Source organism: Canis lupus, chromosome 3 (assembly GCF_003254725.2).
Source record: "Canis lupus dingo isolate Sandy chromosome 3, ASM325472v2, whole genome shotgun sequence".
NCBI classification, from domain to species: Eukaryota; Metazoa; Chordata; class Mammalia; order Carnivora; family Canidae; genus Canis; species Canis lupus.
Window position 1 is genome coordinate 7,984,188 of NC_064245.1, and position 22,184 is coordinate 8,006,371.

At 35.6% G+C, this 22,184-nt stretch overlaps 1 protein-coding gene across 5 annotated transcripts in view; it reads left to right on the forward strand.

Moving 5' to 3' along the window:
• Window positions 1-13,718, forward strand: part of GIN1 (gypsy retrotransposon integrase 1) — a 29,105-nt gene extending 15,387 nt beyond the window's left edge. For all 5 annotated transcript variants that reach the window (XM_025438152.2, XM_025438151.3, XM_025438153.3 and 2 more), the window contains 4 exons: window positions 4,525-4,716; window positions 4,811-4,987; window positions 5,464-5,749; window positions 11,885-13,718. In XM_025438152.2, coding sequence (XP_025293937.1) covers window positions 4,525-4,716; window positions 4,811-4,987; window positions 5,464-5,749; window positions 11,885-12,159 — 930 coding nt within the window. In that variant the 3' untranslated portion in view covers window positions 12,160-13,718. The remainder of the gene's footprint in view (window positions 1-4,524; window positions 4,717-4,810; window positions 4,988-5,463; window positions 5,750-11,884) is intronic.
• Window positions 13,719-22,184: the final 8,466 nt, after the last annotated feature.

Genomic DNA, 22,184 nt, shown 5'->3' on the forward strand with positions numbered 1-22,184 from the left:
TCTGTTGTCCCTCTCCCTCCCTCTTTGTCGTCCCCCCCCCCCCCCACCATGCTCATGTGCCCTCTCTCTCAAAGAAGTAAATAAATCTTTTTAAAAAATAACAAACATGGAAAAGTGTTCAAATTAAATAGGAATGAATAATGCAAAGTAAGACCATTTTAACTTGTCTAATCAACAAAAATGGTAATAATACCAAGTAGACTACAGGTAGAATGAGACAGCCTTACCTTCCTGGCAGCATTGCAACTTGAAACTAACTCTCTCATAAAATAGTTTTCCAAAGGTCCATTAAAAGCCATATATATATGTGTTTGTGTGTGTGTGTGTGTGTGTCTTTTGGTTAGCAATCCTATTTCTAAGAATTTATTCTAAGGCAATTATCCAAAGTACAGAAAAAAAGCTCTTTTATGACATGATTACCACAGTGCCATTTATATTAGCGAGAGACAGGAAACAACCTAAAATCCCAAAAAAGAGAGTGTTTAAAAAATTGTGTCTGGCCACATGATGAGATTATTTTGTGGCCATTAAAAATGATATTTACCCAAAAAAGTTATATTTACAAAGAAAAGGAATTAACAGGGGCACCTGGGTGGCTCAGTGGTTGAGCATCTGCTTTCATCTCAGGTCGTGATCCTGGGATCAAGTCCCACATCATGCTCCCTGCGGGGAGCCTGGTTCTCTGCCTATACCTCTGCCTCTCTCTGTGTGTCTCTCATGAATAAATAAGTAAAATATTAAAAAAAAGACATGTAAACTGTTTTTAAGATTTTATTTATTTATTCATGAGACACAGAGAGAGAGAGGCAGAGACACAGGCAGAGGGGAGAAGCAGGCATCATGCAGGGAGCCCGACATGGGACTCAATCCCGGGCCTCCAGGATCAGGCCCCGGGCCAGAGGCGGTGCCAAACCTCTGAGCCACCCAGGCTGCCTGCTCTTAACAGTTTTTCGTGATTAAAATATACACAATCATCTGTTGCTTTTGTAATATAAATTACTAATGCTCAGCAATAACTAGTTCTCCTAGCCTTTCAAATGTAGAAGGCTGTCTTGTCTTCTTGGAGGTTGGCAAGCCCAAGTAACTAGATCTAGCCAAAGAAATTGAATGGATGGATGGATGCCACTTTCAGACTGAGGTAGTGAAAACCATATGCTCCTTTCTTCAGTCTCCCAGTCTTTTACTTTTTCTCTGGGGAATTGACTGAACATTCCAGATATTACATTATAGGGGGTGAAATTTTCTCATGTAGGATTGCTGAGGCATGTAGTCAAGAATTGTTGCCTTGAAGAGACATACTGACCCATAGCCAAGTTTGTAGGAGCAAGCAGTAAAATTACTGCATTAAAGCTGAGACTTGAAAGTGTTTTATAACTACCACATAACCTTGCCTGCCTTGACTGACACAGTGGTCAAAATGAGGTGCGTGAAACAATCCTGTTTATGGGCTAACAATGTTGGAACTTTGCTTATGTTTCTTTTTTATCTAATAAGAAAGAAAAGTTTTGCTAATGTTGTATACAGATGATTAATAGCATTCTGAATCAACAAGGCGGGTGATTGAATGTCACACATGATGTATGAGGGTATGAAAAGAGAAAGAATCCACAACACATAAGAGGTCTATCTACAGTTCCCTTGTTCATTCTTGGTTTTCAGCAGTAGTTGTGTTTATAAATATCACCTAGTTTTCATCAAACTACTCCTCATGGAATAGCCAGATGGCTTAAGTTTCCTACAGTGAAAACAAGGTACTACTAATAACGCAATCATCCATCAACCACAAGAAAATCATAGAGCTGGTACTTCTACTTAACTTCTGTTACTAATTCTTTTATAGACACATTAATGAGATGAAAACAAACATCAACTAATTAAATCTGATAGGAAATTGTTCACCAAAATCCAAAATATCAAGAAACTGATTTGCTTCCACCACAACTAATAAAAAGCCTCATGCTAAGTGCATGTAGTGCTTAGAGATAATAATCATGACAATATGGACTATTATGAGTCACCCATTTTTCCAGTTATGTTTAAAGTCACATAATAATCCAGGACTTTGGAAATTTTACCAAAGATAACAATGTTTATAAGCCTCTTTTGTGAGGTTTAATAGCAAAAAGCTAAAAATCACAGATGATTTGAGAAAATTTGTTCTTTTTACTCTGATGTATGTAAATGGCTTAAATATTATACAGTGAGTATAATGGTGACAAAATGAAATGTCTTCTTTTGTTAGCAAACACATACCAAACACTGCTAAAGTGTTGAAATAAGATTACAATGTGGCAATGTGGATGAATTCAGTGTGTGTATTACACAGTTGGATGAAAATATAAATGTTTGAATACAATGCAGGAACTTTTAGTAAAGCTCTGAAGGAAAGAAAACAAACATTTCCAAAGGAAAATCTCCTCCTTTGATTTTAAATACAGGTCTTTAGCAAAACAGAATTGTAACCACTAATAGAAGGGTTTGATGGGAGCAAAAAGGCTCTGGGGTTATGATATCAGGCTAGCATCCCACAAATGAATTCACTGGATCATTCCTAGGCAACCTCTTGAAGCAAAGAAGTTGTTAGACCCTCTTCCAGAGGTCAGTCATTTAAAAGCATTGATTATGACCTCAGATTGAGGCTGACCCAAATAACACCAATTCTCTGAGATTTCTGTCTCTTTTTTAAAAGATTGTATTTTTAAGTAATCTCTACACCCAGCATGGGGCTTGAACTTAAAACCCCAAGATCAAGAGTCGCATGCTTTACCCACTGAGCCGGCTAGGCGTCCCTCTAGGATTTGGTTGTTGTGTTTTTTGTTTTTTGTTTTTTTTTTTTTAAGTATATCTTTTATATTACTTTTTTTTTTTTAATTTTTATTTATTTATGATAGTCACACACAGAGAGAGAGAGAGGCAGAGACATAGGCAGAAGGAGAAGCAGGCTCCATGCACCGGGAGCCCGATGTGGGATTCGATCCCGGGTCTCCAGGATCGCGCCCTGGGCCAAAGGCAGGCGCCAAACCGCTGCGCCACCCAGGGATCCCTATATTACTTTTGAATGAAAAGACTGAAAGGTGGGGGTAGAGCTGGTTAAGCATCCTACTTTTGGTTTTGGCTCAGATCATGATCTCATGGTCATGGGATTGAGCTCCCCATCGGACTCTGCGCTCAGTGCAGAGTATGCTTGGGATTCTCTCTCCCTTTTCTTCTACTGCCCTCTCCCCCCAACTCATGCTCTCTCTTTCTCTCTCTTTCAAATAAATCTTTAAAAAAATTAAAAGGAGGTCGCCAAAATTAGTACATATATCAGCTAGGAACTTTATTAGTTGCAAGGAAGAGAACTGCTGTCTTCTACCCAATATATATTCTGCCCAAAAGTTACAAGAAGGCTAAACTGTCCAAGGTTGAATGTCTTTGGGAATCCAATCTTCCAGTCTTCTGTTCCACCATCTTTGAGATACGACTCTTAGTCTTATGTTCACAAGATGGGTACCAGAGCCTACGCCACAAAGTCTATAATTCAGACAAAAAATGGAGAGGACAACAGACACAAAAAAACCTAGTATGAACTGAGTCTACCCAACAACTTTTAAAAGCCGAACAACTTCCACATTTCCTTTTGACCAAAACAGTATCACATAGCTACTCCTACCTGCAGGGTAGGTTGGGAAATGTGGTTTTGGTTTTGGTGGTTATTAGCTTTACCTTTTTAGTTACTGTGATATGATTTGTCTTCTTACAATTAGGCAACAAGAATACAGTCTTTTAAAAGACCTAGTTTATTAACCAAAAGTTTACCCAGTTAAAAATAATAAGAAAAGATAGTCTGAGGCATAAGATAGGAAACATAAGTTATTTTATGTTTTATAGGCTTATAGTTAGAAGTTTTCTAAACTCATTTTGACTTTTCTTAGGTCCTGCAGATAATAAATATAACTATGATAATAATAGTAACATTACAAGTTACAAAGTGCCTACTACTTGCCAAGAACTGTTGTAGGTGCTTCACAGATATATACTCATAATTCTCAAAAGAATCCTGGGCAGAATTATCCTCATCTTACGCATGAGGAAACTGAGTATACAAGTTTAGTTATTTGCCAGTCTCATAACTGTTAACTGGGTTATGTGACCTAGTATGTGTTTGAGAAATTGTCTGCTGAATTAAAATGTTACATGAACTCAGAGTTAGTGTTAAATTCTGTTCTTCCGTTTGCTTGCTGTATATGTATGTTTGGCAAGGCTCCTAGCCTCCCAAAACTTTTATCTTTAAAATGGGGTTAATGGTAACTCATGATTGTTGTAAGGTATAACAACAGCAATGTAAAGCATCTATTGTATTGAACAATGGATAATAAGCACTCAGTAAATGGTAATTGCTGTTTTAAATACAGTATGTGTATTTTTATATATAGAATGGCTATGGTCAATGAAAAAGGCAAGATTCAAATTCTTTGAAACCTTTTGGTCAGGGAAAAGTAAAATACAAATTTTAAAGTCCACTTTGTTTTATATACTTTTCAGATCAATGTTGAACTGTATGGATTGTTTGGCACAAAGCAAATTGTAATTTCTCATAGCTCCCAAACCATTAATCCAACTGAAAGTACACCGAGCACAATAAAGGCATTTCTTTCTAAACACTGTGCTGACCACCCAAACAACTGGGATGATCACCTATCAGCTATTTCATTTGCCTTCAATGTAACTCACTTGGTATGTGTCTTTTTATTATTCTGTACTTTTAAGTTATGACTGTTTCTTGGCTACATAAATAATTACAAATTGTTGTTCATTTTCCTTAAAATAGGAGCCTACTAAAAATATACCGTATTTTCAAATGTTTAATCGAAATCCATACATGACTGAGACTTCAGATATTCTCCATGAAGCAGATGGTAATGATACAAGTATGTTTGCCAAAATTCTAGGTGCAATTAAAGAAGCTGATAAAATAATGGAGAATAAGACAACTTCAGCAGGACAGGTGATTCTATTTAATAGAAAACTCTATAACCTAAAAATCCATGAAGTAATTTTAAAAATTTCACCATGCACACACATACACATGGATGCACACATACATATGTTATATAAGCCAAGTTTGTTTCTATTAAATTCTGCTTGTTTTGATTACATAGTATGCTTACTAACTATAAAGTTCTGAGAGACGGTAATGGGAATACCTTGTTCTTTGGAATTAGGTTGAACTGAATTCACATTCCTGGTCTTGTTGCTTTCTGGTCGTTTGATTTGGGCAAATTACTTAACCTATCTCAGTTTAATTTCTTTGCAAAGTTGGGGTAATGGTACTGGTTTTGAAATATTTTTCAGAATTAAATAGAGATTCATGTCTACATTGTAATAATATCTTAGTAAGTAACCATTTTGTTATTTGCATTTACTTTGGAGAAACTATAACTTTCCTCCCTTTGTTCTCTCTTTTTTATTTTGCTCTTATAGATGGAGAACAACAATCTTGATGAACTAAATAAAAGCAAAATCATTGTTAAAAAGAAACCAAAGCAATTAAATCCATTTCATTTAAAAGTGGGTCATGAAGTTTTAAGACAAAGAAAAAATTGGTGGAAGGATGGTCGTTTCCAGTCAGAATGGGTTGGTCCTTGTGTCATAGACTATATTACAGAAAGTGGATGTGCTGTTCTAAGAGACAACACTGGGACGAGACTTAAAAGACCTATCAAAATGTCCCACCTTAAGCCTTATGTAAGAGAGTCCAGTGAGCAAGGTAAATATCTGTTACTTCTTTACATTTTACTTTTTGTGAATGAGGAGGGAAGTTAAAAGTAATATAAGAATCCACCCTCCACCCAACCAAAACCTCTTTTCTCAGTTAGGTTTTCTTTTACTTTCTCATTTTTATAAAATGTGGTATAATTTTAGATCCCAGGTATTCTGTTCTGTTAGAATGACTCTCTTGAAACTGTCAGGCTTCTAAGAGATACGGTTCTGATTTCTAGTGTACTTTCCATACATTTACCTTATAGTTCATGTAGGAGTTATTGGACCCATTTCACAGAAGGAAGAATTAGGTCTTCTTTATTTTTGCTTTCACAACATTTTGTCACTTTGTGCCTCAGCTTAGCATAAGAAAATATCCACTAAGGTAAATGATGCCAAAACCAAACATACTATCCAGAATTCTGTTGTGCGATAAATATACTAGAGAACTTTTTTAAAAGTGTTTTTTTTATGTTATGCCATAGTCAGGTTATGATAGATGCAAGGGAAGGTGCACGGTGGGGTGTAATCAGAATGCTGTAAGGTGCTATGTGGAGAGGTGAAAGCCTGAACATGGTTATGCTTGCCCCCAGATGTGGTTTTGAACAGTCAGAAGGATATCCTGATTTCTTTAACCTTTTCTTTGAGAGATTAAGAGAGAAATGACTTTTTGCTATGGCTTTCAGATTAAATCCCACTTACTTGAGACTGGTTTGTTCTGTCCTATTGTAACCATTCCCTAGAGTTTATATGAGGTGGATAACAGAGGTAGTGAATTGGTACCTCAGCCAGTTTTAATTTGGCTTTTCCTATAAAGAAAAATAAAGCATCAATATTACTTGAAGATAATATTTATACTTATTTATATTATACAGAGTATTTATACTTAACCTTATTTCTTTAGGGTAAAGAAGCCCTTAAGGGCTGTTTGGTAAATAGCTCAACTTTCCTTCTGATCTGGATCAAAACTGTCAAGTTTAAAAACTCTTAGTATCAAAAAAACAAACAAAAAACCTCTTAGTATCTTTCCTTCTGCTTGTAACAGCCTGATTGCTCAATTAGTAAACTTACCCTGCACTGTTCTAATTCTGAAAGCTCACAGTCTCTTCACTGTCCTTGTTGAAAGATGGTACTTTCATTCTTTGTACTACTTGCCCTTTATGATTTCTTTCTTATGTAAGTTAAGTAGAAAAAAAAAATTATACAGGTACATATTGTCCTTTCTTCTCTAGCAAGATTGTTTCCCTAATCTCAGCATTCAGGACTCTCTCCTTTCTAATATGTTAGCCTTCCTTAGTTAATACAAAATTTACATTTAAAATGTTGCTACATCTGCTTCAACATTTTGCAATTTACTCTTGCCAAAGACTTTCTCAGAAAGGAGGCCAAACATTTTGCTACTCCTGCATATTTCAGAATCCAATTGAGTAGAACAGTTTCTAAACAAAGGCAGTCTAATTTTTCCCTCATGCTTGAATTCTCTGCAGATATTTCTTCTTCCAGTAATATAAGGAAAATTTTAATATTAGTACTAGTGTACATGTAAGAGATCTGAGTTAGATGGGTAAAATTGTGTTTTCTTATTAACCAAAGGAAATGTGATCCAACCATCCTGGAATCTGGTTCTTGATTACTATTTGTTCCTTATTTTGTGTTTCTTTTCTTTATAGAAATTCAAAATAAATGTGATTTCTGCCATCTTTTTCTTCAGTATTACATATTCTCTTGAAAATCTTTACCTCAGAAGCTGATTTTAAAGTGTCCTTGAGCTGAATGTCATGCAAACTAAATGTCTTTGAACATCTTAAATCCTATTCTTTGACATAAATTTAGAAGAGGTATATCCAAAAGACTCTGTCTGTACTTGTCATTGCTACTCTTACCAGGTGTGAGATCGCATAGCTATTTTAAAGACTCACTGTCCAAAGCAGTTAAGCTCTGTTTCCAACTTCTTATCCATTCTTATCTAGAACATAATGTAGAGGGAGCACATTCAGTACTAGGTCAACAATATTTCTCATGGCTATTTTAAGCAGGCCTATGTCATTTTGTCTGGTTCAATGCCAGGTACTTGTTTTTCAAGACTAATTATTTTAGTTAGTTTTATGACATACCTTAGTATCTCTTTATAATCCTAATGTTCCCTTCTGAAAAGAACAATGTTACTGACTCTTCTATCCAGCATAGATTTTGAGTAATTTTATTGTTTCATTTTGGGTAGGAGTTGTGATAGATTTCTGTCTGCTGATTGCTCTTCAAAGTTTATGAAATGGTTTTCATTATTTTATAAGTTTCCTACTGCTGCTATAACATATTACTATAAATTTAATGGTTTAAAACACCTTACAGTTCTTTAGCTTAGAATTCCAACATAGATAGGCCTTACTGGGCTAAAATTAGGCATTGGCAGGGCTTTGTTCCTTTCTGTAGGCTCTAAAAGAGAACCTGTTTCCTTGCCTTTTCCAACTTCTAGGGGCTACCCACACTGCTTGGCTTGTGTTCTCCTACCTCTGTCTTCAAAGCTAGCAATGACAGATAGAGTCCTCCTCACGTCACAGTCACTACAACCTTCTCTCTTCCCTCCCCTTCCATGGTTAAGGACCCTTGTCCTTAGGCCCACCTGGATAATGCAGAATTATCTCCCTGTTTTAAGGTCAGCTGGTTAGCGACCTTAATTCCATCACTTCTCAAATTCTCCTTTGTCATGTAAGGTACTGTACTTACAGGTCCAGGGAGTTTTAGAACATGGACGTCTTTAGGGACCCATTATTCTCCCTCCCACTATTATGGTTTCCATTCATGAAACAAAACAAACTTTAGATCTTTATTAAGCCCATTATATTTACTGTTTTATTAATATAATTTATCCAAAGAACCTCCCTTTGAGCTCTTAGTTGTGTAATCTCTAAACTGAGAGTCATTCAGTTCTCTTTTGTTAGTATTGGTTATTTTTATAAATGTGGCAATTATGTAATACCAAATTACAGTAATCTGTCATGATTTTATCATAAGAAAGGATGGATAATCTATTGTATCAACACATTCTAAAAGTTTTAGAATTATCTGGCTGTATATAGAATTAGTCTGATCACCTCTTCAGAATAAGGAAATTTAGTATTCTAAAACCATGTACTTTTCTTTATGTTTAACGAAATAAATTAATCCAAATCACTCAGACTTTTCTGAGACTTTAATTTCAACTTATTTTTCTCCTTAGAGAAACTTAAAAATTTTTTTCTTAATTCCTTTTTTTTTTTAACTCCTTAAAACTACATAAGGAAAAGTATGTCTAAACTGCTGTGATAACACCTTACCTCCACTTGGAAAAAACTAAAGGCTTACTTACTCAGTCTGGCCAAAGCTGAAATAATGCTTTCATCAAACAGATGTCATAATGATAATTAAATTAATAGAATGAAAATAAAAAAGTTTATCCTTTAATACAGCTGAATAGAAAAATGTTTGAATATGATATGTTTACCTCTGTATCTTGGGGGCAAAACTTGTTCTTTTTTACATCCCTAATTCAGGATTATTTTACACCAGAACTGTCCAATTGATATATATAAAATGCAAAAGTTATATAGTAATGTAATTTTAAATTTTCTAGTAACCACATTAAAGTAGGCAAGAAATATGTGAAAATTTTAAAAATATATTTGATATAACCTGCTCTATCTAGTTATTATTTAATAATATGTGTAGGACCTCAAAAGTCTCTTCTGATAATTCCTGGTAATTTGTTTTGAAGTTAGAGAGCATTTCTGTTGGCTCCAGTAGATCTAGACCATATTGGAGTTGAAACATATTTGACCTTCTGGATAAATGAGAATTGGTTTTGTTTTTTTTTTGTTGTTGTTGTTGTTGTTTTTTCTACACAAACATAGCTTGAAATCTCCAGAGTAATTTTCCATTGCATGTAAAGTGATTTGTGTAGAATTTGCCAAGTATAGTTCTTGTTCTCTACAGTTTTATTACAGTAGGTTTTTTTTTACAATAGGTACTTTAAAATTTATCACTTATTTAAAAGAAAAAATTTGTGTATTGTATAAAGTCATGTACACATATGACACATAGAAGCTCTCCTCTTAGAAACAAGTGCGGTTGGTAAAGTGCATTGGTTTTGAAGTCCAGTATAACTAACAGGTGTTTAAGCTCAAGCTCTCAATGTATATCCAGGACATCAATGTGGCAACTTCTAAGAGCTTCATGTCTATGCTATGTGCATTTTCCCTGCTGATACCATGTTTACTGGACATATTTTTCAAAAAAAAAAAAAAAACTGAGAAAACTGCATCAAAGAATTTTTGCAAGGATCTTTGGAAATACCTTAAATTTATGGTATCTGCAAGCACCAATACTTTGAGCACTGTGCAGGCCTTGAAACTGTGGAATTCCCATGGCTTATTTGAAAAATTTCACCAGTGATACATTTATCATACCTAACCTTTGGAAGTTCTAAGTGTCTAGCCTTCTCCAGTATTAAGAGCCTAAGAGTGAACTTTGATGTTGAACCTTTAGCAACACATTCTGAGTGTTTGAAATGCATTGATCATGTTTTTGCTCTTTCTTGCTGTTCTTGGACAATAGCACTTCTCATGAGTTGCACAATTTGGTTTTTATCCTTCAGAATTGTTCACTTGTCCAGCAGTTCATCCCGTGCTAACATACAAAAATCATTTTCTTACCACCTTCAATTATCTATACTTTTGTTTTCATCATAAATACCTATATCTTGCCATCTTTTTCAATCTAATTACTATTTTTGCATGAATAAGAATTGGTGGGAGAAAACTTGGAAAACCTCTCAAAATTAAAATACCAAATATACTTTGCCTAATGAAGAACAAAATGGTCAAAACTAAATGCCCATGCAAACCCAAGTCCACTTATGGGAGAGCATCATGGCTTTGATTTTTTTAAGTTTTTTAAACCAAAGTTCTTAAGTGTGTAAATTTATGGGATTAGAATAGGCCCAGTGAGCTTTTCACATATTAGTAGGAGAATGGGTAGAATAAGATCATGTTCTAGGGTTTATTAGGAAATTTATCTGCTCTGAGAAACTTTCTTCAATCTCTAATCTAATGGGCAATTAGTCTTCCTTTTGCTATTTCTTGAACTTAAAATTTGAGGGCTTTTTAAGCTATTAAAATCTTAGAGATAATCATTAATGCTTTGGGAAAAAATGCAGAAAAAGAAGGCTGGGGTCCATGAAGTTAATCATCTGTGGTAGAAGAGTTCTTTGTTATAATGAATTAAAATATCAGGTAGGGAAAAATCCTTTTATGTACATAAACCTTTTTCATGAAGATGGTACTTGTTTTACCATCAGGTTAACATTCATATTAAGCATTTTTTTTTCTGATAGCGATGATAATTTTGCTCAAAGTAGAATAAAATGCTGACAAGGGAAATTCCTTGTCAGTATTTCGGTATGAATTTAACTACACTTTAGAAGTTCATGAGCATTTTGGTATTAAATTACACTTAAATAAGCTAAGCATTGTAAACTGCCTACTTACACGTAAACCTGCCCACTTAACCTGTATCACATAAGCCTGATTCTAGTAACTGTCATATAAGCCTGATACTATTAACTTCATTTTAGTTTATAATTTCATATTATAAACAACTTGATATTATTGTCCTAATTTTAAACAACTGGACATTATTGTCCTTATATGGATTCTGTGAAGATTAAAGTTATAAATGTAAGGATTTTATTTATTAAATATCTTTCAAGATCCCATTAATTTACTCAGGAGTACCTTGCAGAAGCCTATTAATAAGTGTATCATGAACATCAAAAATAGAGTTTTTATAACTGCTTTTAATCTTTACCATGATCTTTAGCCCTTTCTAACCACTCATGTATACCTGCCAAAGACAGATCAAGGGAACAGGAAAACTTGGCTCTTTTAAAATCTTAGGTCTTTCCTGAATTCTATGTATATGAGCTGTCAAATGTATGTATCATTTTATTCATCCTTTGACATGTGTATTAGTAGATAGGAGAATTCACCAGCAGTTAATCTTAGAGTTAATTTTTATTACTTGGAATTTTGTCCCCATTTAACATTGTTTAATTTTAAAATGATGTTTAATTATTCTAAAAGGTAAACTTACATATTTCTTTTTTCAGATAGTCTTTATCTCTTACAAGGTTCAGTAGTGGCAGATCATGACTACATTGGATTTCCTGAAATTCCAATTGGAGCATACCAAGCGAATATTCTGGTAGAAGATGCAACTATTGGCGTAGTCGATAATGAATTACTGACATCAAGCAAAGATCGTGAACTATTAGAATTTAGAAATGCCAAAATCTCTCCATTGATAGAAGATCATAGTACTCTTGAAAAGCAGACTTTCAGTCTGTTGGACTCTTCAAACCAAGTCCTTGAGTACTTAAGTTAGTAAATATCAAAATTCATTTAAAGTGCTTGTTTAGAAAGTATGACTCCTTGGATCTTTATCTTTTGCATTCAAAAAAAAGTTGTGTAGAAGTGTTTTGATACGCTCAGAATGACTAAATCCTGAAGGTTTATTTTATAACTCTTAATTTATCTAAACTTGTGTAATGTTTGAATGTCAGTATGTATGTGTGTGTGTGTGTGTGTGTGTGTGTATGTATATATGGAAAGGAAGCATATAAATGTATAGAGCGTGACTGCTTCTTAGAAAGGAAACTAAATTCTAGCTCAAGACTCTCAGATCTTTCTCTTGTATTGGTACCATATATTTTTTTTTGAATATTTTGCCCCTTTAAAATAAAAGTTTGAACTACCCAGAATGGGATTAATAAATATTTATTCAACTATAACAATGAATTAAGTGAAACTTCTTTCTGTGTCATTGCAACTTTTAAAAATAATACTGTAGGAAAGAATTTGGAGTTGTTTAATGGACTCTTACAGGATATTGATAATTTCACCTTCTAGGCTCATAATTTGTATCTGAATCTATATATTAGTTTGAAAACATTTGTGCATTTCCATAATATATATTAAAGTCAAAAGCACCCACTAATAAGATTTTTTCTGCAATCTTAAAGGAGTAAGTAATAATGATAAAATAACTAATACCAGAGATTTTAAACTATAAGCTCTATGATGTTTATAACTTTATTCAACAAATATTTGTTATAAAGCACTTTGAAAAATTCTGTGGGAAAATTAAAGGATGAGTAAGATGTGTCTCCTCTTCATAAGGGGCTTACAGTCTGATAAGGATTATAGACTGCATAAGCCATGTATAATACAATTACAAATTACGTGGCGAATTCCATTAGAGAAAAGTATAAAGAATACACATAGGGAATCACAAAAGAGAGAAATTACTTCTAGATAGAAAACTTGAGCTTGACCTTGAAGAATGCACAGGATGTGATGAGAATACAAAAGAATTAGAGGAAGAAAAATGAACAGAGACAGAAAAGTAACGACTCACAGAAAGGCAGGGCTTTTTGTTGTCTGCAGTACCTCAGGTATAAGGTGAAGTAGTGAGACAGGGGAGGATAAAGCTGAAAAGAGAAGTAGGAACCTTGTGGAGGGCTTTGAATACTGTCACGGTTTGAATTGTGCACCTCAAAATTGCTGTGTTGAAGTCCTAAACTCTAGTACTTCAGAATGTAACTTTATTTGGAAATAGGGTTATTGCAGGTGTAAACGTTAGTTAAGAAGTAACATTGGAGTAGAATTGGGTCCTAATCCAATATGACTGATGTCCTTATAAAAGGAAGAAATTTGGACACAGACTCAAGGACAGTGCCACGTGAAGAGAAGGCAGGGACTGGGATGATCGTCTACAAGCCAAGGAATGACGAAGATTGCCATCAAACCTCCCAAAACTAAGGAAGAGGTATGCAACAGATTCTTCCTCATAGCCCTCCGAAGAAATCCTCTCTGTCAATAGCTTCATGTCAGATTTGTAGCCTCCAGAACTGTGAGGCAATAAATAACCTTTTATATAAGCAATCCAGTCTGTGGTACTTTGTTATGACAGTCCTAGCAAAGCAATACAATACCTAGCTAAATTATTTTTTTTATTCTCTGAGGGCTATTAAAAGTTTTTATTTGGTTTTGGTTTTGCTTTTTTTTTTTTTTTTTTTTTTTTTTTTTTTTTTTTTTTTTTTATGTAAGCTCTTCCCCCAGCCTGGGGCTTGACCTCACTACTCCAAGATGAAGAGTCACATGCTTCACTGAGCCGGCCAAGAGCTTCTACTGAAGGTTTTTGTATAGGGAAAAGTCATGAGCAGAACTACGTTTTAGGATTTTTAATCTGGCAGCTAATAAAGATTAGAGGAAGAGAAGAAAAGAATGGGGATTAGTTGATATGATTGTGCAATGATGATGAGTAATGGGAACCTAAACTATGCTAGTAGCATTATTAATAGAGCAGGGGCACCTGGATGGCTCAGTGGTTGAGCATCTACCTTGGCTTAGGCTGTGATCCTGGAGTCCTGGGATCGAGTCCCACATCGGGCTCCCCACAGGGAGCCTGCTTTACACGTTATATTGTACACTTTAAAAGGATGGATTTTATGATCTGCCTAATGTCTCTGCCTCTCTGTGTGTTTCATGAATAAATAATATCTTTTAAAAACAATAGAACATACCTTAAGATCTACAGAATATCTCATTTTATATGTCAACCATGCTGAACAGTGATGGGATACTGAAAATAGAGACCTGAGATATTGCAATTACTCACTTAAGAAAGATTAAATTATGTTTAACACAGGCTAAAAGATAAACGATTGAAAGAAAAAAAATTCATTCTGGAGTTTTATCTTATGCCAGAGACCAAGTAAATTACAGGTAGGATTCCAAAAGAAACCTTAAAGCATAGTTGTCTCAAATAGTGGTAACTATCACATTCCCATCAGCAGACCAAAATTCGTGATGGAGTTATATTGGATCCTCGATGGTAAATATATTTGGCGAAGTGTCCTTTTCTTAGCTCAGATGAAGTGGCTTTCCTTCAATAATCATTCAAAATCAGCCTCTTTTTCATTGTAAGACGGTAATGAGTAGTGAGTCATTTTCTAATTACAATTTCTAAGCACTTTTGAAAAATTCTCTCTGATTTCTGATCAGATCATTAATCCAGTGCACGTGGGCCATACTATGCTGTGTTTACGGAGAACCCCGAGATCTTAGTGACTCAACACAGTGAAACTCTTAGCCACGTTCTTGGTTTGTTAAGAGCTTGGCTCTGTTTTTATCCTCCAAGATGCAGGCTGATAGAGTCTCGTTTATGGAATACACCACCCACCATGGCAAGAGGAGAATGTGGGGAACCTACCACTAGCTGTGAAAAGACTTGCTGAGCGTGACGCACAACCTTCATACTCAAATTGCAATGGTCAAACCTAGTCATACTTTGCCAACGGGTACCAGTTGCTTTTTGTGACAATGGTACAAAAGTTGTAAAGTTAATGGTGTTACTTGCATAACTGAAAATACTAAAATCTACTGAATTGTACACTTTTAAAAGGATGAATTTTATGATCTGAGAGTTGCATCTCAAAATTATTAGAAGAAGAATCTAAACCAGAGTTTTAACACAACAACAACAACAAAACTAGCTGCATAGCCACAACTGACACCAAGGGATAGGTAAGTACAGTCCTACTCTATTTCCTGGAAGGAGGAAAACTGAAGTAGTGGTAGAAAGCTGCAATAGCTGCTGTACTTAACATTTGTTTACAAATTCCATTGTAGGCCATTTTGATGAAAGTTGTTTTTACCCCCTGATAAATAGCCAATACAAGCCATTCAAATAAGCCACTGATTTTGTTACTGAAATTTCAGAATTCTAATGCAGAGATTCCAAGTACAGATTGTAAGTAAGCAAATATACACAAAAATATCAACAAATTATATACCACAGCCCTGATTCTAATGTTTGCAGGGCCCGGTCACTGAAAATGGAGGTCATAAATAATCAAAATCATCAGAAGTCATAAATCACACTAACAAACTGTTCCTACCTTGGCAAACATGCCTTCTTAAGGTTCCCAGGATTCTTGGACTCCTCAAGCCCTGCACTAAGGAGTTCAAAGCAGGGAGAGATGGACTCCGAGAGCCCTCCTTGTCCCAGTGCCATCTCCCAAGGACAACCCACCCCAGCTCCTGCAGAGGTGCTGCTTGAGCAGTCCAGACTTTTGGAATGTGCTCTTCAGTTTCATCTGTCCTCCTGGGATGGAGCAGAAAGGCAAGGCCTTGGAAGAGGTTTTCCAGGTGTGGAGGGACATGCCCCTGGGCTCTGTGGTGTTCTCACCCTGTAGGTAGGGATGTATGCTAGAGTGGCATAGAACCTAGCCCTCAAGCAAAGGGTCCAGGGCTGGGGGTCTCTTGCCTGGATTTTAGGGAGGTTTTTCTATTAAGTATGTAGTAAAATTTTGACAGAATTTCAGAAATGTCTTTTTGAGGTTTTGTATGCCACCTTGTGGTATTTTGATGAACACTTAATAACATGATATTGTAGAAAAAGGAGATGCTGAGCTACAATTTAAAAAAAATGTATTTTAAATGAGAATAATAATCTTGGCTTGAAAAGGTATTTTTAAATATTACATTTTCAATGTAAAAAAAATTTTCTTATATGACCATCTGAAAAAAAGCAAACCACTAAGATTTATAAAAGACAACTTACTACATATTTAGCTTTGGGATTCATTTATACACTCAGAAAAGGTATGTATCAAATGCCCGCTCTGCTCCAGGTACTGTTCTGGCACTGAGGTTATATTAGTGAAAAACAAAACTCCCTACCCTCCTAGAGTTACATTCCAATAGGATATAATAAAGTAGTAACCCGTAGTTCTTAATGAATACATTTGTTTACTCACATCCAATCTTAAAAATCTTACCATCTCACTGGTAGCCTTTTGCACAGGCATCTTGTCTGGCTCCCTATGTTAAACCTTGAGAAAAAAAAAAGTGTTCTCTTCTGCTTATTTTGGACTGCATAGAAAGTTGTTAACGGTTTTGTTCACAGGTCCTAAAAGGACTATGTCACTTCCAGTGGGAATTTCTGAACAGTATAATTAGTAAATAAAAGAAAAAATAAGCATTTAAAAGGCAAACATATTTCAAACTTTTGTTTTCTGCAAGTGCATTTATTAAGTGGGAAATGCTAGCCTTATGCAGTGTTAACAATTAGCGTTAAGCAGGCAAAGATCAATTCAGTGACATCAAATTAAAAAGTATCTAAATTGGCCTTGAGGCCCAGGCAAAATTCTTTTGCTTCCTCTAATCCCTAAACGTTCTCTTCACCCCCTTTCTTGCTCCCTTATGCCCATTAATGTTACTTCCTTTGTGTACCCACCCATAACTTGTTTAGAAATTAAGCAGCACTGGGACCAGGGGACTTCTCTTATTTGACCACCTCATGGTCCAAACTTTGAAGGTCCTTGTGAGGAGTACACAGGAGGGCCAATTCCTTGGCCTGGTGGGTCACTGGAGGAGACCAGATAGCCAAAGACAACTTCATTCTTCCTCCTCCATAGCCCAAAGAAGCCTCTGTTAGTTCTGAAAGGTCTCAGTAATTGGAGAATGGAAAAGAAACTAAAGGAAAAGGAGTCTGACTTTAGTCCTTCCCCTATACCATTTTCATACTGCTGTGGAGGGAAAAATATTAAGTGGAGTGATTCTCTTTCTCCAGAATCACATTTTTCTATTGCATCATAATACAAAAGTTATAGTCTCTGAGCTTATGAGCAGTATTTTGTTCTGGGTTTTGCTCTTTCTATTTAGAATTTCATCCTTACAAATATATACATGTATTATTCATTTTTCAATTTTATGTGGTAAATAATGATAAAATGATCATAGTGGTGGTTTATGTGACTTGGTCATAGCTAGAAATAAATCCATGGCAAATATGCCTAGGCTTTCAGAATAGGACTTAGAGTTAGACCTCTGTTAAGCCATACCCATCACAAGTTATGTTTAACAATTTCTAATTTTACCTGAAGTAGTTATGGGTTGAAGAGGTAATGGCTCCTTTATATGTAATATAACGTAAAAAATAATAATATATAAACCCACAATTCAACACTCAAAATGACAACCCAATTTAAGAATATGCAAAGGACTCGATTACACATTTTTCCAAAGAAGATATACAAATTGCCAGAAAGCACAGGAAAAGATACTCAACATAATTAGTCACCGGGGAAAAGCAAATCAAAAGCACAATGCACAATGTCATCACTTCATATCTAGAATGGCCGTAATATTTTTTTGATGGAAAATAGCAAGTATTGAGAATGCAGACAAATTGGAAGCCTTGTGTATTGTTGATAGGAATGTAAAATGGTGCAGTCATGAGGGAAACAGTTTGGTTGGTCTTCAAAACGCTAGTCAGAATTACCAAATGACCCAGTAATTTTATTTCTAGGTATATACCCACAGGAATTGAAAGCTAGAAGACATATTTGTACACCAGTGTTAATTACAGCATTATTCACAATAGCCAATAGGTGGAAACAACCCAAGTATCCACCAGCAGGTGAATAGATAAGCAAAATGTGGTAGATACACACAATGGAATATCATTTAGCCATCAAAAGGAGTTTGATGTACAATGGTGTACTGCTACACCATTGACCCTTAGAGACATTATTCTAAATTAAATAAGTCAAAAAGGACAAATATTGTAAGATTTCATTTAAGAAAATGTAAGAATACACAAATTTATAGAGATAGAAAGTAGATCTGTAGTTACTAGAGTCGGAGGGGGAGAAGAGAGAGTTAATGGTTATTGATTACAAAGCTTCTGTTTAAAGTAATGAAAACATGTTGGAAATAGTGGTGATGATTACACAGCACTGTACATGTAACTAATGTCACTGAACGGTATACTTCAAATGGTTAAAATGACAACTTTTTTTAAAGATCTTATTTACTCATTTGAAACAGAGAAAGAGAGAGACAGAGCAAGCATGAGCAGGGGTGTGGGGCAGAGGCAGAGGGAGAAGCAGACTCCCTGCTCAGCTGGGAGCCCAATGTGGGGCTCTATCCCCGGACCTGGGATCATGACCTGCCCCAAAGGCAGATGCTTAACCATCTGAGCCACCCAGGTACCGCTAAAATGACAACTTCTATATTATATTTTACCATAAAGTTAATCATGTAATATACCAAAGACTCTTAATGTATTCACTTTAACTGGGTAGATTGTACAGTATGTGAACTATGTCTCATTAAAGCTGCTTAAAAAATTTTGTGGGACACAACTCAACTTCTTAGAGGCAAATTTATGACTTATGTGCTTATATTGGAAAAAATAAGGATTATAAAGTAATGAATTAATCTAATTCAATATGATATAAGAAAGAACAAGTGAATAGGCCTATAGAAAATAGGATGATTGCAATTATGAGAATAGAAATTAATGGAATAGAAAGTAAACATATAATGACACGAACTGAGGCAAGAGTTAGTAATTTTACTAAGAAGAAATAAGCCTAGGGAATTTATAAATAAACAATACTGTGAGGTAAAAAGGATCAGAACCTGATATGAGGCATATAATTAAAATATAGAAGATAGGGACACCTGGGTGGTTCAGGGGTTGAGCATCTGCCTTTGACTTATGTTGTGATCCTGGGGTCCTGGGATTGAGTCCCACATGGGGCTCCCTGGGGGAGTTCTCCCTCTGCCTCTCTGTGTGTCTCTCATGAATAAATAACATTAAAAAAAAAAAGATGTTGCAACTTTATTTCAATAAACTTGAAACCTTAACAAAATGGATAAGTTCTTGAAAAATTTAACTTGCAAAAGTGATTCAAAAAGAAAGAATAAGCCAGATGATTTTGCCAAAAAATTATAACAAGTTTTAAAAACACATAATGATATCTAACACAAATTATTGAGTCTAGAAACAAAGAACACTCCTTAAATTTCGGCATGAGTGTAGCATAATCATGATGATCAAAATCTGAAAAAGACAGAATGAGAAAGGAAAATAACAGGTTATTCTCTCATAAATACAAATACAGGGCAGCCTGGGTGACCCAGCGGTTTAGCGCCACCTTCAGCCCAGGGCATGATCCTGGAGACCTGGGATGGAATCCCACATCAGCTCCCTGCATGGAGCCTGCTTTTCCTTCTGCCTGTGTCTCTGTGCTCCCTCTCTCTGTGTGTCTCTCATGAATAAATACATAAAATCTTAAAAAAAAAATACAACTGATGAATTGCTAAACTCTACCTCTGAAACTAATAATACACTCTATGTTAATTAATTGAATTTAAGTAAAATAAAATTTAAAAAATAAAGATAAACACAAAGACCCAAAAGAAAAAAAAGCAAACTGAATATAGTGACCTATAACAATATGCATTATACCAATTGAATAGATCCCCAAAATTAAAGGTTGATTTAGTGTTAGCAATTTGTAGGGGAGCCCAGGTGGCTCAGTGCTTTAGTGCTGCCTTCAGCCCAGGGTGTGATCCTGGAGACCCTGGATGGAGTTCCACATCAGGCTCCCTGCATGGAGCCTGCTTCTTTCTCTCTCTGGATGTGTCTCTGCCTCTGTGTGTGTGTGTGTGTGTGTGTGTGTGTGTGTGTGTGTGTCTCATGAATAAAAAAAAGATTAAAAAACAATTTGTGTAATTAATGTCTACATGTAAAAAATTATTTAAATTCATTTTGCCAACATATAGTATTAACACCCAATGCTCATCTCATCATGTCCTTAGTGCCTGTCACCCAGTTACCCCTCCCCCTCCTCCACCTCCCCTTCTGTGACCCTTTGTTTCCCAGAGTTAGGAGGAGTCTTTCATGATTTGTCTTCCTCTAATTTTTCACCACTCAGTTTCTTCCCTTCCCTTATGGTTCCTTTCACTATTTCTTATATTCCATATATGAGTAAAACATATGATAATTGTCTTTCTCTGATTATTTCACTCAGCATAATCCCCTCCAGTTCCATCCATGTCAATGTAATTGGTAGGTATTCATCCTTTCTGATGGCTGAGTAATATTCCATTGTGGATATAAATGTACGTATAACTTTTTATGTATGTATAACATATTATGTCTGTATAATTTGTGGACATTGCTGCTATAAACATTGGGGTGCAGGTGTCTCGGCATTTCACTACATCAACATCTTTGGGGTAAATCCCCAGCAGTGCAATTGCTGGGTCGTAGGGCAGTTCTATTTTTTTTAACTCTTTGAGGAACCTCCACACAGTTTTCCAGAGTGGCTGCACCAGTTCACCTTCCCACCAACAGTGCAGGAGGGTTCCCCTTTCTCCACATCCTCGCCAACATCTGTTGTTTCCTGTCTTGTTGATTTTAGTCATTCTCCCTGGTGTGAGGTGGGATCTCATTGGTTTGGATTTGTATTTCCCTGATGGTACGTGATGCAGAGCATTTTCTCATGTGCTTGTTGGCCATATCTATGTCTTCCTCTGTGAGATTTCTCTTCATGTCTTTTGCCCATTTCATGATTGGATTGTTTGTTTCTTTGGTGTTGAGTTTAAGAAGTTCTTTATAGATCTTGGATACTAGCCCTTTATCTGATATGTCATTTGCAAATATCTTCTCCCATTCTGTAGGTTGTCTTTTAGTTTTGTTGACTGTTTCTTTTACTGTGCAGAAGCTTTTTATCTCAATGAAGTTCCAATAGTTCATTGTTGCTTTTGTTTGTTTCCCTTGCCTTCATAGATGTGTCTTGCAAGAAGTTGCTGTGGAATGGCTACATTTCTAACAGACATAGCAAGAAACAGATGAAACAGAAAAAATAGTTGTAACTGAAGGAAACTTAAGGAACAGCTTAAAGAAGGATTAATGGAACCCATAAGGGATAGTTGGACATCCCTTCGGTGACCAGTAGTAACCAGAAATCTCTAGGAATGAAAGGGCAAGGAAAGGAAATGCTTAGTGAGAGATGGAATTATGGAAGAAGATTTACCCATCAGTATTTGTAGCCATAGAAGAATGCATCCTCTGCCAGAACCATAAGTCCGAACTATGACCAATGAGGGCTGCCACTCTTCCATCTTCTGTTACTGTCTATCATTTGTCAGCCTCCATGAAAAACCAGTGGCAAGGGAACTTGGGGATGCAAGCATAAAAATAGGCCTTATAGGGAATAGAGCAGTAAAGGGCAGAGAATGGATTTGGGTGTTGACTTTGAGAATAGCCAGCTAAACCATATGATCATAAGTAAAAAGGGAAGTTGTATAATCATCTAGTTGGCAAACTTCTACAAAGAACTAACTAGATAGTAAATATTTTTAGCTTTACAGGCCATAGAACTACACATTTTTGCCACTGAGGTAAAAGCATGTGTACTAAACAAGTGTGTGTGGCTGTTTTCCAATAAAGCTATATATATTTTTTAAATGTGGCCTGGATTTGGTCTACGAGGAACCTAATATAAAAATGGGCAAAAGTCTGAAAGAAGTACTTCATAGGATAGA